Source organism: Ceratotherium simum, chromosome 5, assembly GCF_057802395.1.
Source record: "Ceratotherium simum simum isolate JZ-2026a chromosome 5, ASM5780239v1, whole genome shotgun sequence".
NCBI lineage: Eukaryota > Metazoa > Chordata > Mammalia > Perissodactyla > Rhinocerotidae > Ceratotherium > Ceratotherium simum.
The window spans coordinates 51,323,355-51,342,841 of record NC_141904.1 but is presented as its reverse complement, the minus strand read 5'-3'; the positions used below and the strand labels follow the sequence as shown (position 1 = coordinate 51,342,841).

Below are 19,487 nucleotides of genomic sequence, written 5' to 3'. Positions count from 1 at the left end.
CCAGATACCCATTTTCCATAAAAGCAAAAGCCCCATAAAGTCAAAGATTACATTGCTCGTGTTCACTAGCATGTCCTCTGCATCTCAATACTCCATAGATATTGGGTGGATGAATGAATTAATAAATAAACAATAACAGTGTCCAACAGTTTCAATGTAGAGCCATACATAATCAGAATAGCACATATTTGGTGGGTAACACCAAAGAACAAATCACAAGTTCTTCAAGGTTAAAGAGTGCTCTCTTATTTTAAAAGATGAAAATATAACAACATTTTCTACGCATAGCATAATGAACCAAACTGAGACTAGGGACAATCAATTATGAATTCTACCAGGAAAGTATAAGTACCAGTCAGTAGGCCATTAAGATCTGTGTTGAAGCTCTGTAAACTTTCTCTATACTCACGAAAATGCTTTTAAGAAATCAATCTTTATAAGACATAACCAATTTTCAAGGCTTATTTTTTTAATTGAAGTATAATTCACAGACTATAAAATGTACCCTATGAAAGTGTACAGTTCAGTGGTATATTCACAAAGTAGTGCAACCATGACCACTATCTAGTTCCAAGAAGGCTTATATTTAAATCAGATAGAAGACCTAAGTAATGACCTAAGCAAGAAACATGGAAGCAGATAAAAACTGCTTTAATTTATATTCTGAGGGTAGAGAATGTAAACTACAACGGGAGAGCCCAGATCAGATTTCTGGTGCAAGGGGAAGGTTAAAGGAAGAAGTCAATGTATTTTTAAATCCTATAAATAGTTTTTATGGATGGCCTCTATTCTGCTGCCCATTGAAGGTAACTGTATAGATGACTTCTCCCTGGATGCACACTGGGAGTCAAGCCGGTTCCTGCACTATTCAGGCTGATTAATGACCCTTTTCTTCTTGCTACTCCAGCAGAGGAAACTCTTCAGTGAATTCTTCTGATCACCAAAAGGCATAGGAAGCTCCAATCAGCCTTATATAACCTGGAAAACTCAGCCAAAGTCACCTGAGCATTTGGCCAAAGAGACAAGTGAGGACTACAGAAGGCAGGAGCAATTCTCCCAAAGAAAAGTGAGGAACTCAGAAAGGCAGTGGAACTGACAGAGGGCTGTAAACAGAGTTCAAACACCTTCCCCATCTCAGAGAGGCAAATTCCATCTCAGCTAAATAGTTCTGGGGGAAAGGATATATATACACCGACTAAGGCATCTTCTCATCATTGTCATGCTATATTCTCAAAACAGCTATCTGTTCTACCTCCCGATGTTATGTGTGGTTTAGGCAGAGACCTCCAAGGCTACACAGTCTATTGACCAAAAACCACCAACTTAGCGGGTTCTTGCTTCTGAATAAAGTGATGCCTTGGGTTGTAAAGATGTCCTATTCTCAGATCTAGAATGAGACTCTATACCCAAAAGCCCCAAGGAAAGGTAGCCTGCAGGGAGCCCAATAAAAGTCAACAATAATATTAAAACTTCCCTACCAGGACTGCAAACTATGATTGGCCATCCTTGCTAACTTAAAAGGTTTCAACAAAGGGGCTTAGACTGAAGAATGAGTCAGCTCCCAGAATAGAAAGTGAGTTTCATCTTAAGTGTCAGGAAAGTTAACTACCCAAAAGAAAAAAAGGCTGCTTTAGTTAAGTTAAACCAATAATACTAGTCTTGCTCTCCAAAACAGCACTGAGATCCCACTTTAAAGTCAGGACAAGTCCTCAAAGTGTCTAGCCCTGACCAAGCCCTGAAAAGATACTTGTATTCTTTTAGGCCATCCCTCCCCTCACTAGCTGACAGGAGTAAACTCAAACTCCCCTTAGACACTAAACCTTAGTGCCTCACTGCTCCCATAAAGTCTATAGGGACTTCAAGCTATCCTTCCCCAACAGCCCAGTGAGCCCCTATTCTGCAGTAAGCACCACACCACCTAGTGAGGTTTAAAACATATCGTGGTCAGAGACAACTTGCTCACTTCTCTGCTCAAGGTACCTAGCCAAGTTTTCCACTCCTAGGCTCTACACCAAGGTAATCTCTCATATGAGAGGTAATCCCTTAAAATGAGGGTAAGGGTCACAAAACACCCATACTCACTTAGCAGAACCTTCTACTCAAAGTCTTTGCAGGGGGAAACTTTAAAAATGAAATACATAAGGCAAATCTCAGGTAATTCCAAAGATGACTAAAATTAAGCCTAGTTCCAGCACCTCTCCCCAGGTTCACTGATCCCTCCAGCACCACATGATGGCATTCTCCTCCAAGTGTGTTGTTGTCTACTCAGTCACAGGGTCCATTCACTGCCTCCACAAGACTCACACAACCCTAAAAAGTGCCTCTTGGCTTCCTAGACATTCTTATTTTTAAAGCTCAGCCACCTTTCCTTGAGGTTCATCTGTAAACATCCTCCCCAAATGTGGTACCAAACCTGGTAACACTCCTGGTTGAAAACAACACCTTCTGCAGTTTTATAGATGTGACAAGTAAATGTGATATTTTCTGATTAGCCTATGGTCAGTTTTTCCCTAAGAACTAAAAATATTTGTCTATTTTGTAAATGCCAAAAATACTGCAAAAATGTGTATCTGCATTTTCCAACTATAATTTATTTTTTCTAAATACTGTTAAGCTACCGTGTCTTCAGTTACTCCACTTGGGATAGCATAAACTATGCATGTTTTGTATCATCAGTGTCAATCCATTTCACAATGGATTTCTGCCCCTAAATTGAAAGATCCTTTCTGTTTTTTTCTTCTTTTCTTAAGGAAGGCACTTCTGTTTTATCAACATGGAGATAAACACTCAAACCATTTCAACTGTGAAAAATGAAAGGATATGAGCCTGTTACCCATAATAAATGCAGAGGGAGGGTAGGGGGCCTCTGATACAATGTCATTTTCAGTATACCCAAAATGCTAGGGTAGAAGACCAAGTGACCTGGTCACTGCTCACTTTCTGAGAAGAAATTTCCTTCCAAGCGCCACAGAAACTGTATGAACACTGACAGAATCAAAGTAAGATACTGCTTCTTCCTACTAATACCACTTTATTAACCTTCTAACTTTACAATGCTAGTTAACGAAAACAGTACTAAAATAATTCTGTAGCACTTTAGTTACTATAGAGTTACTTTCTATATTTGAGACTTATTAGGAAACATAATCCAGAAGCTATATCATTTTTGCTAAATAATACAAATTCCCTTGGAAAAAACATCATAGCAAGCTTATATACTGTATAGTATGCAAGTCCACCTAAAAACCAAGAGCAATTCTGTCTGCATTCATATGTCACAGAAACACTGTGAGAATGAGAACATCTACAACCATTCCAGGATCTCTGGAGGAAGTATGCTACAGAAACAGAAAGAACAACCAAAGACATAAAATAACATCATTACTCCAGCTCCTGCCCCAGCTCTGTAGAGCAGAACTAATATCAGGTAGGCAAGGCACATGCTTGCCATGGGCTCCTAAAATACATAAGCATTAGCCTTTTCTACTTACAGAAGGTTCACTTGCTTATTAAGTCCCTTTTAAACTGGGCAAAAAAGTTCTAGAATAAAGAATATAAACAAATAATCGATCTCTCAACGGTTCTCACAATTCAGGGTGCATCAAAATCACGTGCAGGACTCCGTTAAAGCAGAGATTGCTGGGTCTCACCCCCAGAGTTTCTGATCTGGTAGGTCTAGGGTAGGGGCTGAGAATCTGTATTTCTAATAAGTTCCAAAGTAGTGCTAACACTGCTGGTCCAGGACCCACTTTGAGAACTACTACTCTACAGTTTACTTGTTGACAGAGGCTGTACATTGCAGTTTTTATCTTGCAAGATTTCTGCTGATCCATTTAAAAATAAAATACATTAGCTTTATGTCAGTTTTTCAACTTTTTATTGGAAATAATTTCCAAGCTACAAAAAAACTGCAAGAATAACAATACAAAGAATACACTCATATACCCTTTACTCAGATTCACCTATTGGTACATCTACTTTATCATTACTCTCTTCCTCCCTTCTCCACATACACCAAATATTTTTTCTAAACCATATGTGAGAAAACTGCACACATCAAGGTCCTTGACTCCTAAAAACTTCCATGTGTATTTCCTAAGAATAAAGATGTTCTCTTACATAACCACAGTAGTTACCAGCTTCAGTGAATTTAACATTGATACACGCTACCACAATCAATATATAGAACAGTTCCATTATGCCCCAAAATTCCCTCATGCCTCCACTTTACAGTCAACCCCTCCCCCAACACCCTGACAACCAGTTTTCTATTCCTATAATTTTGCCTTTTCCAGAATGTCATATAAATGGAATCATACAGTATGTAGCCTTTTTTAAAAATTATGATCGAATACACATAACATAAAATGTACCATTTTAACCATTTTAAAGCGTACAATTCAGTGGCATTAAGTACATTCACAATGTTATGCAACCATCACCACAATCTACTTTGAGGACATTTTTATCACTCCAAAAGGAAACCCCGTACCCACTAAGCAGTGGGTATCACTCCCCATTTCCCTCTTCTCCAGCTCCTAGCAACTACCAAACTACCCAAACTGCTTTCTGTGTCTATGGATATGCCTATTTTGGATACTTCATATAAATGGAATCATACAATAGGTAGTCTTTTGTGTCTGGCTTCTTTCACTTAGCATAATACTTTTAAGGTTCATCCAAGTTGTAGCATGTATCAGTACTTCATTTCTTTTTATGACATTGTGTAGCCTTTTGAGTCTGGTTTCTATCACTCAGCATAATGCCTTTGAGATTCATCCATGTTGTTACGTGCGTGAGCAGCTTCGTCATTTTTATTGCTGATTTAACATTCCACTGTATGTACGTACCCGAGTTTGTCCAGTTACGAAGACATTTCACTCCTGGTACTTTTTCCAGGAATATGATCATGTAACTCAAGGTAATTTACAACTAATGAGTTATAATGTATTTGCAAATGGCAAAAGAAAAACTCAAATATACACAATCTCTTATCTGCAATTCCAAAATCCAAAAATCCCTTAAATATCAAGTTTGTTGGTAAATTTTCAGTGAAGTCACTTAAAGACAAATCCTGACCTACACTACTTCAAGTCTCTTTATAGTCTTTTTTAGTCATTTTAGCGAGAATATTCATATACTCTGCTACAGCAGTATTATTATGTTTAATATACATTCACTGGGGGATATAATTCATAGATGATCTATGTACCACATTACTTTTCTATATTCAGAAAATTCATAAACTCATCTTGACCCCACAGATTTTGAATAAAAGTTGTGACCCTATACAGCTCTAAATGAGACAAAAATCAAATTGATAATTACTAGAGTCAGTGAACAGGCATTAATCTTTTCTCTCTGTTACATACTGGTTCCTCATTACATCAACTAAAAAGATGAACTCTACTCCACAATCCCCCTCTTATTAGCAACATCCATCCTGCATAGTCTCTGCAGGTTATCACACAGCCTAAAAAAACTGACTGCCATTTATAAAAGTCACTTTTTCTATGGGCCGGCCCCGTGGCTTAGCGGTTAAGTGTGCGCGCTCCACTGCTGGCGGCCCGGGTTCGATCCCAGGTGTGCACCGACGCACCACTTCTCCGGCCATGCTGAGGCCGTGTCCGACATACAGCAACTAGAAGGATGCGCAGCTCTGACATACAACTATCTACTGGGGCTTTGGGGAAAAAATAAATAAATTAATTAAATTAAAAAAAAAAAGATATAAAAAAAATTTTTTTAAGTCACTTTTTCTACTGAAATTCAAACAATATATATATATATTTTTTTGTGAGGAAGATCAGCCTTGAGCTAACATCTATTGCCAATCCTCCTCCTTTTTTTTTTTTTTCCTTTTTCTCCCCAAGGCCCCAGCAGATAGTTGTGTGTCATAGTTGCACATCCTTCTAGTTGCTGTATGTGGGACGCCGCCTCAGCATGGCCGGACAAGCGGTGCGTCGGTGCGCGCCCGGGATCCGAACCTGGGCCGCCGGTAGCAGACCGTGCGCACGTAACCGCTAAGGCATGGGGCCGGCCCCCACACAATCTTTTAAATGCTAAAGTTCTCAGTGAGTGTTCCAAGGCATACTCTTCAGCAGATATGTAAGACTGCATTGCTGTGAAACCTAAACTACTCTTTAATGCTCATCTAAGAAGACATCACAGCTGCTCCCCATATACATCACAGTTATTCATTCCATGCATACTGGGAACACATCAGTGCCAGGCAGAGTGTCAAGTACTGGGGAAACAGAAGGGAACAAGACAGATAAGGCTCCTGCTGTCACGGAGCTAACTCTCTAGTGTGAGGAATAAGACACATAAAACCACTGAGAAAAGTATCAAAGTGATAGATCCCAAGAGGAAAAACTGGGATATGATGAAAAATTTACTGAAGAATGATTTTAGATTGGATGCTGAGGCAAGGCCTCTGAGAGGTGAAACTGAAGCCAAGAACTAAAGCCCAGAAGACATGTGAAAATCAGAGGGAAGAGCAGTGCAAAAGCCTTGACAGAGTCTGTACTGGTCAAGAACTAGAGAAAGGCTGAGTGTGGCTACAGCATAATAAGAAAGGTGGAGAGGGTATGGAATGAAGTCAGACAAACAGCCAAGGGCCAGCTCATGCAGGACTTTGCAAGTCAGAACAAGGAGTTGAGAATTTCTTCCAAGTAAGATGGAAGGCCATTTGAGGATTTTACACATGGGAGTCACATGATCTGACTGATATTTTCAAAAGTTCATTCTACTTGCCACACACAGATGTAATATGGATAACATGGGACTGGTAATCCAATCCTTTCATTAAAAAAAGAATATATATACACACAAACACACATATATATGTGTGTGTTTGTGTGTATATATTACACTATCACTTCATATAATAAAATGCCAAGAGAAGACTGCATTTCCTGAAAGGCGTATATTTTTTTTAACCAATGTCCTGAATGACTTCATATGTGTATCAATGTCTTTGGTCTGTTAATTACGATTCTAATAGCTATCACAGCTAGCAAATTTAAGAACTTCCTCTGTGGACCCTATACATTAATATAAGTCTTACTTTGCTAATAAATCTGACAATATAAATAAAAAGTCAGTGAGTACTAAAGAAATGAAGAGTTTAAATTGTTGCTATTCAAACATTAAGATATCTCTTCTTTCCTAAATATACCAATACTTAATGAAAGCACAGTTCATGAAACAAGATCAAAGCTAAGGTTATTGCCCTGTCAGTTAAAAAGTAACTGCAGCCTATAAATTCTACTTTTAGTTCCCAAAGATAATAGTAAATCAACAAAGTGTGAGACATGCAAAAAAAAAGTAAAGTGTGCAAGAACAATAACATAACTACTCTTTGTCATATTTCCACAAATTCAGAATTGATGCTTTTAAAACAAAGAAATAATTAGCTTTCTGAGAAATAATGCCTCTGAGTTTGTTCTCAAATTACAGAAAAAATATTTCTGGACTTAATGCAAATCCCAGATTATTTCAAGCACAAAAATTTATTTTTGTGAATAGCTTCCTTCTGCAGAACCAATCTAAAGAAGAAGCTATCTAGCTATCACAAAAATTTTATTCTATGGTAAACTGTTTAAAAGTAAACTATATCCTCAAAAATAAGGCATGCTCTTACTTGAAGAGATCTTTAACTTGGATTACCGAAATCCTAAATTCAGTGAAAAGATTAACACTCTACTTTCTTTTTTTTTTTTTTTTTTTAATTTTTTGTTTATTGCAGTAACATTGGTTTATAACATTGTAAAAATTTCAGGTGTACATCATTGTACTTCTATTTCTGCATAGAACGCTCTACTTTCTTCAATTTAAAATTCTGAAAAATAGATCACTTAAAGATTACCTTTATTCTTAAACCATTTCATATTATGTAGTCTTAAAAATACTGGTCAATACCTTGAGTGCTTGGCATTTCACTTTTGAATACTTTTTCTATAACAAGATTTGAAGGAACTGACTGAACTTGGTGTAGTCATCCCTCAGTATCCGTGGGGGATTGGTTCCAGGAACCCCCGCAGATACCAAAATCCAAGGACGCTCAAGTCCCTTATATAAAATGGTGTAGTACAATGAATACAGTTGGCCCTCCATATCCAAGGATACAAAATCCATACTGTACACTAAAATACCAGAAGGATATTCTGAAAAGTTAAATCTGCAGTTCAGACCACAAACAGAGGTCAAAGAGAAAGCTCTTCTGGATCTATTAATGGATTTCATCAAAATAGCTGTTGAAGGACTCCATTCTCAGAGAGCAAGACTGAAAATTCAAGAAATCACTAATTTGTACAATTTCTCTAGAAAGTTGTAAATTTCACTCCGAAGCAATGAAATATAAAATTTTACATGTAGTAGGTTTATTAAATCCTATTAGGCTCAAATGTAAACATTCCACCACCATTAAGAACATAAACAGTAAGTTTAATGATTATATAAAATATATTCAGGGACAAATGCTGCAACACACATTATATCTCACTCAGAAGAGTGAGACGCACGCAGAAGAACTGGAACAAGCATCCGCATTGCCTATGTGTGGACAAACATCCACAAAAAACCACAGCTAAGACTAAAGCTGGCTGTTACTTGAAGGCACCAACAGGAGGCTTCTGGAAATTTTAATTGTGTTTCCTTAAAAAATTCTGAGTAGCACACGCTGCAGAAATCTGACAAAGACCTTTCCTAACCCAAGGCCACATGCATGTCGAGAAACTCACCTGTGTTATACTCCTTCAACTGCAAGTCCTTTACAGGCATGCCATCAGGAGTCCGAAAGGCATTAAGAATCTGCAAGAATATGGTTTTTATATTAATGATACAAATCATAATCAAATATTGAATATTATATTTCTACTGATTTTTATTCTACATAATTTAAAGCTATGATTACTTTATAAAGGCAAAATTAAGCTGTGCACATCCTGAGAGTCAATCTTTTTCTTTTTTTTTGAAGAAGATCAGCCCTGAGCTAACATCCATACCAATCCTCCTCTCTTTGCTGAGGAAGACTGGCTCTGAGCTAACATCTATTGCCAATCCTCTTCCTTTTTTTCCCCAAAGCCCCAGTAGATAGTTGTATGTCATAGTTGCACATCCTTCTAGTTGCTGTACGTGGGACGTGGCCTCAGCACGGCCGGAGAAGCGGTGCATCGGTGCGCGCCCGGGATCCGAACCTGGTCCGCCAGTAGTGGAGCGCGCGCGCTTAACTGCTAAGCCATGGGGCCAGCCCTAAGCTGTGCACATTCTGGGCATTCAAAAACTGTTGAATAAGTAGAACATAATTGTTCAAAAATTCCCAAGACTATAAAAGGCAGAAGAGTATAACCATCAAGAGCTCAAGCTCAAGCTCTGAAATCAGACTGCCTGCATTCCAAGCCTCTCCTGCTCACTTGCTGTGGAACCTCTCAGTGTCCAGTTTCTCCTCTGTTAAACAAGATGATGCACTGAGCTCATTCCGGTTGAGGGCCATGGCACTTGAACTCCCTCAGGCTGGCCAGTTCTTTTCCCCTCTTCAAATGGGCTATTCTCTCACTCCATTCAGGCCTGGGCTCAATGATGCCTTCCCTAACTACCTGATCTAAAACAGCCCCTACCCCAGTGACGCTCTAAACCTTTACTTTAGTTTTCTTCAGAGCACTTATCACTGCCTGAAATTGTTATCTATTTTTTGCTTACTTTTTTATTATCCATGGAGGCAGTGACTATATAATGTTCACTGCTATACCACTGAGTGCCTAAAACATCGCCTGGCATACAACAGCACTTAACACTTGGACTGAATGAATAAAGAGCACCTATTCATAGGATATTGTGATAATTAAACAAACTAACGTTTATAAGCATCACACAATGCCTGGCACAGAGTAAGCACTGTTTGCTCTTGTTGTAATATTCTGACCAAATTATTCCATTAGTTCTACCATAATTTAGTCAGCCAATCCATTAACACTGAGGAATTGGGCAGCACCCAGCTTTTACTACTATAAATAAACTGCATCTTTATGTAAGCACTCTAACCCTCCCTCTTGGATTATGCCCTAAAGGATGATTATCAGGTCTGAGGACAGCAATCATTTGTCATATTTTTTTTTTTTTTTTAGAAACATCACCCCAGTGAGGGCATGTATAGCTGGTGAAATCTGAATAAGCTCTATGACTTGTACCAAAGCCAATTTCCTGGTTTAGCTATTGTACTATAGTAATACAAGATGTTAACACTGGGGGAGGCTGGTGAAGGATACCTAAGACTTCCCTGTACATTTCCTTGCATCCTCCTGTGAAAGCTATAATTTTTCAAAATTAAAAATTAAAAAAAAATTTTTAATTGATAAAAAAAAAGGAAAAGGAAAAAGAAAAAAAAAGAGCCTTACCTCTTCTTTTGTGGCGTTTTCAGGCACTCCACTTAATCGAATAAGCTTGCTTGGTTTCTCCTCACTTGAGTCAGTCCTATAATCTTGATCCTTGAATCCAGAATAAAAAATTATTTCAGAAATAAATGTTAGTGTGGAAAATGAAGCTGAACATGAATACAGGTACTCAGGATCAAAAATCAAAATGACTTGCATCATAAAAAAAAAAATGACTTGCATCATATGAAGATCTGAAAAATGATAATTTTCTCTATTTTTCTGAGTTCCAAAATTTTATTTCAATTATTAGAATACAAGTATGCTAAGACAAACGCTCATTGATGGTGCCTTAAAATAGTAAAACAGAATGTTAAGAGGACTTTTATAACCAGAAAAAAAAAACCTAACATATTCTCAAAACTATAATTTTCTTTTTCTGAATGAGAAAATGGCAAAAAGAAAAAGAAAAAGAAAAAGAAATTTAAACCAGATGTCAGTTATCAAAGATGTCATCTATAAACAAATTTCACAACAAAGTCAAGAGTTGTCATCTGACCATACAACTTAACAGTACAATTCAGAGAAAGCAGCACTTTCCATATTCATAAAAGTCTCAGCTCCAACCGACTTCCGTCTCAGAAGTTATAAAAAGCATTTAACTTTTGAGAAAAAGTCTCCTATAACTAAGTGACCATACCTCCCCGTTATGCTTACTGTCCTGGCATAATTATCAATAATGTCCTCTTTTACTCATGAAAGTGTCCTGATTTGTAAACTTTTATTTTATTTTTTTATATATTTTATTTTTTTCCCCCAAAGCCCCAGTAGATAGTTGTATGTCATAGCTGCACATCGTTCTAGTTGCTGTATGTGGGACGCAGCCTCAGCATGGCCAGACAAGTGGTGCACTGGTGCGCACCCGGGATCCGAACCCGGGCCGCCAGCAGCAGAGCGCACGCACTTAACCGCTAACCCATGGGGCCGGCCCGAAAGTGTCCTGATTTGAACAATAAATTATATGGTCATCCAGCTCTAACACTCTCAAAATCCATTATCTGGTTAGCATGTCTTAGGATTACTGTCCAAAATAACAGAAACCTGAGTAGAGATGGGTGAAATCTATTTTAAAAGATAATATATTCATTGTCCAACTGCAAACATAACTCTCCTCGCTTAGATTATATATGCATTAGATTATATATTATATATATAGAAATTCAACACTGAAGTCAATTAAGTTAGCTGCAAGAAGACACTTTTTTTTTTTTTGAGGTAGACTGGCCCTATGCTAATGTCTATTGCCAATCTTCCTCCTTTTTTTTTTTTTCTTTTTTCTCCCTAAAGCCCCAGTACATAGTTGTGTATCGTAGTTGTAGAGTTGTAGCTTTGCTATGTGGGACACTACCTCAGCATGGCTTGATGTGTGGTGAATAGGTCTGCACCCAGGTATATGAACCAGTGAATCCCAGGCCACTGAAGCAGAAGGTGCAAACTTAACCACTACACCACTGGGCCAGCCCCAGAAGATACTTGTAACATTAACCTCACCTTCTCAAGACTAGGGAAAGACTCCTAAGTATTCTCTAAATGAATTTAAATAAGAAAATGAACCCTAAAAAGCCACAAGGCCTTACTATGCAAAGTTGAGAGACCCAACTCCCAAAGACAGGTGCTTTCAAACTAAATTATCCCAAGGCATTTAAATCAGCACTATAAAACAAAATAATGAAGAGACACACATCAAAAATATGATCTGAGCTGAGGGCCCTTTCTCTAGAGATGTATATTCCATTCTTGAATACAAATTTTGCTTTTTAATGGTTTTACAAAGAGAGACCCAGGACTAACGGTCCTGGACTCTATACTTCATACTTCAGAAAAGCCTTATTGAAAAGCAAAAAGTGGGGCCAGCCCTGTGGCATAGTGGTTAAGTGTGCGTGCTCCGCTGCTGGCGGGCCTGCATTCGGATTCCGGGTACGGATCCCGGGTGCGCACCGAGGCACCGCTTGTCAGACCATGGTGTGGCAGCGTCCCATATAAAGTAGAGGAAGATGGGCACAGATGTTAGCTCAGGGCCAGTCTTCCTCAGCAAAAAGAGGAGGATTGGCATGGATGTTAGCTCAGGGCTGATCTTCCTCACAAAAAAAAAAAAAAAGCAAAGCAAAAAGGCAATCCACTCCATTAACATACCTGAAGGTCCCGCTGGGCATCTCGGGAAGTTTTGCCCTCTGGAAAAGACTTGCTCTGGCCATAGCCAAATATCTGGCTTCCTGGCAGCCTGTGATCCACATCACGGTACTCCATGCTTCTGTAATCAGTGTCTTGCCGGCCAAGAAAGTCCAGACCACCTGCTTCTTTAAACAGATTAGCATCTGAACTCTGTTGTTCACCTCCAGAAAGCTGTGACTTGTCTTGGTCTTGAAGTGGACTTTGGCTATTCTGAAAGTCTGACGGAGACTCATGTTCAAAGGCTACACCTTGTGTTTCTCCTTCTCCTGGTTCTGAACGCTCAAATTCTCCCTTCTGAATGCCAAAAGCAGGCCTTTCTGTTGTATGGTCATGGGTGGATTCTTCTCTCTTGTTCACATTCAGACCAGAATGTTCTCTATCTTGTGTAGAGGGCTGAATGTAATCCAAAATATTTGGATCCACAGAGGGCATCTCCCTATCTTTAAATTCCATACAAGGTCCCACCTCTCTGCCCCTAAAATCCTGATCAGTCCTGGACCGGTGTCTACCTCTGAAATCTGAATGTGGGGTATCCCTGTCCCTAAAGTCTAGATCACTAGTACCTGAACCTCGGCCTCTAAAGTCCCCCTGTGTTCCATCTTTGTCCCTGAAGTCCAAATCAGATACATCTCTATTCCTAAAATCAGAACGGGACTGATCTCTGGCCCTGAAATCCAAATCTGATAAATCCCTTCCCCTAAAATCTGCATGGGATCCATCCCGGCCTCTAAAATCTAAATCATAAGTGCCCCGGCCCCTGAAGTCAGATGGAGGAACATCCCTACCTCTGAAGTCAACAGTGTGAGCATCCCTATCTCTGTAGTTAATGTGAGATGTCTCCCTACCTCTATAATCTACAGAAGCACCATCTCCACCCCTATAGTCCATAGGTGGTCCTTCTCTATCCCGAAAATCCCCAGAATGTATGTCCCTACCCCTGAAGTCCAACTGTGATGAATCTCTGCTCTGGAAATCAGAAGATGAAAAATCCCCCCCCCTGAAATCATGTCCAGGTGCCTCCCCAACTCGATAGTCACCATGCAGTCCGTCTCTAGCTCCATAGCTGAAAGAATGCTCCTCTACATTTGCAAAGGGAGGCCCCGAATGCCCCTGGAAATCAAAGGGAAGTGAATCTCTGCCAGGAAAGTTGCCAGAGTGTCTCTCTTGAGCATGACTCTTAAGGGGAGGAGGAGGATAATCCCTGTTCCACCCGGGAGCAAACCTTTCTTCTTGGCTCCCACTGTAGAAACAAAGACAGTGTTATTTATATTGTCCAGAGAGTTTGAAATCTACACACCAGCATATTCTTCTCTAATCACAGCACATTCTTCTGTAACCATTTTTTTTTGGGCAGAGTTCTGTAACAAGGTCCTAGATCTGCAGAAAACAGCAATGTTTTGCTATTTTAAGACGAAGTGACGGAGTAAACTTTTATGCTCCCATTTCAGAACACGAGGAAAGTCAACACAAGGTTTTCAACATGACTGCTGCAGAAAAAGCTTTCACTCAGTCCTGCAACAGGGAAAATCCGCAACACCAGATAAGCTAGCAATGGTGACATGCTACAAAAATTTCCCACAGCCAGGGAACTTAGAATTCCAAGATCAACATGATTCCTATACATCAGAAAAATCAATGCACTGTAAATTTCTTACAGTAAGTTTCAGGAGGTGTCTTTCTCCTTGTTGCATACAGGAGTAACATTTCAAAATATTTGATTACAGCTACAGTACAGACACCACCCAATCAGAATGGATGCAGGCCCAAAATGAAGAAACACTGGCTGTAAATCAGCAGCAGGAGCACACCAGTGTTCACCAGGTGAGCATCAGCCCCGGATACATCCAAATCCCAGTTCTAGTGGCTCCGCCTAGAAGCACTCTCACCTGGGTCCTATTATTATAACTACCCAAGGGTATCACAGAAGGCAGCATGAATCATGTCACAAAGCATGTGTAAGTTGACTAAGCCAAACAACAGCATCCAGGAGCTTAACGCTGTTAATCCTAGAGCGTGCATTAGGCCTTCAAGCATTATCCCCAGGTCTCAAATGAAGAAGCTGATGTTTCAGATTCCAATGCCTCATGCTAATTTCTCATGGTAATAAAATATATTTAAAGATAAGCACAGTACTAAATATACATACTTAGTTTACAGAACTCAAGAGATGAATGAAAACTGGCCCAATCTTTGATATGACCCAACTTCTTCCCTTTACTTAACCTCCAGACCACTTTACGTGTTTTGGCTTTAGTAAAGGATTAGGGAATTTAAGTTGGCAACGAGGTACCTAGGATCCTGAGCTTGAGTGGGAGGGGAGGGCACGAAAAAGGAAAACATGAAATGATTTGAAGAGTTATCTGCGATTTAGCACTAAAACAAAAATATTAAGAGATCAAGTCCAACTCAGTTCTCTCCTCCCAGAATATATATATAGGTTCTGTTATATGACCCTTCTGAGCTCAGACTACAGCACTATAGAAAGATTCAAAGGACAACTGATTCTGGGTCACTCAGTTCAAGAGAAACAATTACAATGCCGAACGCTTTCTTCAAGTAATAGGAATTTAAAAACGGTAACCTAAACATTAGAATGATGCATATTTAACAGATTTTCAGAACATGATGACTTCCATTAGCTCCCATTAACATTAATTATGTCTATGTGATTCATCATAAGAGGAACAAGTTTAAATGTTCTTCATAAGTAATACAATTTAACACTAAAATTAAGACATTACCAATAACTCTAGTGTCTCCCATATTTAAAATCATTCAAATCTCAATAGCTTGCAGGAAGACTTAGGCCTCAGCAGACACTCATGGGATGAGTGCTGAGGCATCTAAATCTACATGTTTCCTGACCAGAACACATCCAACACTGTCTTTAAATACTGCCCTAAGGATTATCTTACCCTCATAAATTGAGAAGATCAAATAGATCTAGAGAAACCTACTGTACTAGGGTTCTTAGAACTATATTTATGCAGACTCTTCAAGCAACAGTTCTATTAATATAAAATACCAGTGGCTATGAAAATAATTTTCAACCAAATAAAAAAAAATTTAAGAAGCTGTTAAAATGAAATACAAAATCATTTTCCTGTAAGATACCTTTCTTAATCCAAATGAGCCCCCCCCAAAATTATGTCATATAAACTATGTCCCCTCCCCTCCTGGTCAAAGATCTTAAAAAACACTATGTAATGACTCATATTTAAACTAAAATTAAGGTGGGAAAATATAATTTTAAATAATAAATTGGTCAAAGAAAAAATGTTGTGAAAATTTTTTTAAAGTTATGCAATAGAGCTAAAGCTATCTAACATTTCTGAAGGCTTACCTAAACCATCTAAATGGATTGATTTTATAAGAAACAGCCTTACTTACAAAATAATTATCCATAAATATAAGTAGAAAGGATAGATTACAATCTAAATATTCAAAAATGTTAAAGTACAAGCCCACTGATCTAGACTAGGGATTGGCAAACTTTTTCCATAGAGAGCCAGATAGTAATTATATTAGGCTTTGCAGTCTCTGTCACAACTATTCAACTCTGCCACTGCAGCATGAAAGCAACCAAAGACAATTTGTAAATGAGTAATCACGGTTGTGTTCCAATAAAACAAAAATGAGCTGTGGGCTGTAGTTTGCTTACCACTGATCCAGACCTTAATATTTTGAAAGGAAAAACATACCCAGCATCATTACCATTGCTCTAATTTAAAAATCACTGAGCAGAAAGTAAAGATCCTTATCATTTAGTATTTACGAAACACTAGCTTTACTAAATATTACATGAATTTTTTTTGTGTGTGTGAGGAAGATCGGCCCTGAGCTAACATCGGCCAATCCTCTTCTTTTTGCTGAGGAAGACTGGCCCTGGGCTAACATCTGTGCACATCTTCCTCCACTTTATATGGGATGCTGCCACAGCATGGCCTGACAAGCGGTGCGTGTGTGTGCGCCCGGGATCCCAATCGGCGAACCCTGGGCCGCCGCAGCAGAACACCACACTTAACCGCTTGCGCCACCAGGCCGGCCCCTACATGATTTTTTTTAAACACAGTTCTCTATCTAAATTTTTCATTGGACCCCCAAGCTTCAGAATAATGAATGGAACATGCTGCATTTGCACAATAAAATCTTGCAGACTCCCAATCCAAAAGAAAATTTACTAGTAACATAAGTTTCAACTGAGGCATCAATATTTTTTAATGTATAACTTTATTATTTTATTTATTTATTTTTTTTGTGAGGAAGATCAGCCCCGAGCTAACATCCATGCCAATCCTCCTCTTTTTTTCTGAGGAAGACTGGCTCTGAGCTAACATTCATTGCCAATCCTCCTCCTTTGTTCCCCCAAAGCCCCAGTAGATAGTTGTATGTCATAGTTGCACATCCTTCTAGTTGCTGTATGTGGGACGCGGCCTCAGCATGGCCAGAGAAGCAGTGCGTCAGTGTGCACCCAGGATCCGAACCCAGGCCGCCAGTAGCGGAGCGCGCACATTTAACCACTAAGCCACAGGGCCGGCCCTAATGTATAACTTTATTTTTTTTTTTTTTTTTTTTTTTAAAGATCTTATTTATTTTATTTTTTCCCCCCAAAGCCCCAGTGGGTAGTTGTATGTTGTAGCTGCACATCCTTCTAGTTGCTGTATGTGGGACTCGGCCTCAGGATGAATGGAGAAGTGGTGCCTCGATGCGCACCCGGGATCCGAACCCGGGCCACCAGCATCGCAGCGCGCGCACTTAACCACCAAGCCACAGGGCCGGCCCTAACGTATAACTTTAAATGTCAGATTACTTTGCCAAATACCAAGTAAAACCATAAAAATCCCATTCCTATAGCATTTTATTAATTGTAAATACAATGCAAAAGTTTTAAAAATACCACCATCAGTGTTTATTATATTGGCTATAAAAAATGAACTCCTTACAAATGTAAAATATAATCCATTTACAATTGAATGGTACTGCCTTCTCCACTTATCTTTGTACCCGGTAACCAATAAAATTAAAATGTAGTTTAGAAAATTTCATCAAGTAATTTTTCTTTCTCAGAACTATTTATGGTAGCTGAAACACAATGTGCCAGAAACAAGACACAGCTCTGGATTCTAATAGAACTTAATAGAAGATTTATGTACATTTATAAACATTTATGTACATTTTTGCTAGCTTTCCTTATTAGTCAAGAATGTATTACTTTGCTAAAAGAGAGAAAAAAATAAATGGGGGATATTTTTTAGTGTTTAAAAAATGCTAAAACATAAAACAGCATGGTGGGTATTCAGTTTCATGATCACTTCAGAAATGACTAGAAATTTTTAAAATAGTTTCTATTTTTAAAAAATCAGAGCTATTTCTACACAAAGAAAATATCTCCCTTTATGGTAGACCCAAAAATGCTATACTATATCTTTATCATTAAAATACTCACAATTTCAGTATTTAAATTTTAAGACTTACCGAAAAGGTCCTGTTCTGTTAGCAGGTCGAGAATCCCCCCACATCTCTTTCTATGTCAAGAAGTCCCAATAACTAGATCCTTTTACTACCAAACTTTCGTTACAGCAGTACCTGTACAAAACAAACCACAAAAAATAAATACATTAGAACATAAAGTAAAGGCTAAACTAATTTCCTCCTGCTTGATTTATCAGAGACATCAGTAGGGATATTTTTAGAAGTTATTTTTAAACATTTACATATTAATTTATAACAAGAAAAATACTTTTTTGTGTGTGAGGAAGATTAGCCCTGGGCTAATATCCACACCCATCTTCCTCTACTTTATAGGGGATGCCGCCACAGCATGGCTTGACAACCAGTGCGTAGGTCCAGGCCCGGGATCTGAACCTGCAAAGCCCTGGCCGCTGTAGCAGAGCACGCAAACTTAACCGCTATGCCACCAGGCCGGCCCCAAGAAAAATACATTTTTAATTAAAAATGTGTACTCTGGGGCACCATAAACTCCTCAATGTACTAGGAATGCTTCACATTTACTAAACATTTACTAATTTTTCCAGCATCCATTCTATCTTCCTTCTTGGAAACAGCATGTTAGCATTAACACCATTCTCAGTCCATATGGCTGATCCTCCACCATCCAGCCTGGTCAATCAGAATAGTCTATTACCCTCGCCACAGTGAATGCTCTGAAGATGGGCATGTAACCCAAGTCAAACTGAGAAGTCATCTCCAGGACCTTTGCTGCAGCTACTAAAAAAGAGGCAAACTTTCATGACCTTGGATTTAGCAATGGTTTCTTAATACGACACCAAAAGGACAAGGAAAAAAAGAAAAAATAGATAAAGTAGACTTCATCAAAATTAAAAACTTTTTTGCATCAAAGTACACTATTAAAACAGAGAAAAGATAATCCACAGGTCAGCAGAATGCAGACTAAGAAGTTCCAAAGAGGGCCGGCCCCGTGGCTTAGTGGTTAAGTGCGCGCGCTCTGCTGCTGGCGGCCCGGGTTCGGATCCTGGGCGCGCACCGACGCACCGCTTCTCCAGCCATGCTGAGGCCGCGTCCCACATACAGCAACTAGAAGGATGTGCAACTATGACATACAACTGTCTACTGGGGCTTTGGGGGAAAAAATAAATAAATAAAATTAAAAAAAAAAAATTAAAATTAAAGAAGTTCCAAAGACTTGTTCCTCCACAGAAACATCAAAAAACAAGCAGTAACTGTCTGAACCAACTTTGTTGGAGCTTTAGAAAACCGTCAAAAGTTTACAACAACCAAGCCAATACTCAATCAAGAAAAAGCGATCGTCAAAATAATAGGAAAGTTTTGTGGTGTTTTTAGTCATCACTGCCCCATACCACTCTCTAGCATGGCAGTGGTTTTGGTCCTGAAGCAGTGGCA

At 38.9% G+C, this 19,487-nt stretch overlaps 1 protein-coding gene across 6 annotated transcripts in view; it reads right to left on the bottom strand.

Moving 5' to 3' along the window:
* RBM6 (RNA binding motif protein 6) overlaps positions 1 to 19,487 on the bottom strand; it is a 109,758-nt gene that overhangs the window by 69,590 nt on the left and 20,681 nt on the right. For 3 of the 6 annotated variants that reach the window (XM_004419725.3, XM_087431047.1, XM_087431048.1), the window contains exons 2-5: positions 18,081 to 18,191; positions 12,567 to 13,845; positions 10,398 to 10,487; positions 8,745 to 8,814 (exon numbers count right to left, since the gene is read on the bottom strand). In XM_004419725.3, the coding sequence (XP_004419782.1) occupies positions 8,745 to 8,814; positions 10,398 to 10,487; positions 12,567 to 13,845; positions 18,081 to 18,124 (1,483 nt within the window). In that variant the 5' untranslated portion in view covers positions 18,125 to 18,191. Of the gene's footprint in view, positions 1 to 8,744; positions 8,815 to 10,397; positions 10,488 to 12,566; positions 13,846 to 18,080; positions 18,192 to 18,750; positions 18,823 to 19,487 lie in introns of those variants that run through there. The other 3 variants (XM_087431049.1, XM_087431050.1, XM_087431051.1) reach the window with 3 other exon arrangements.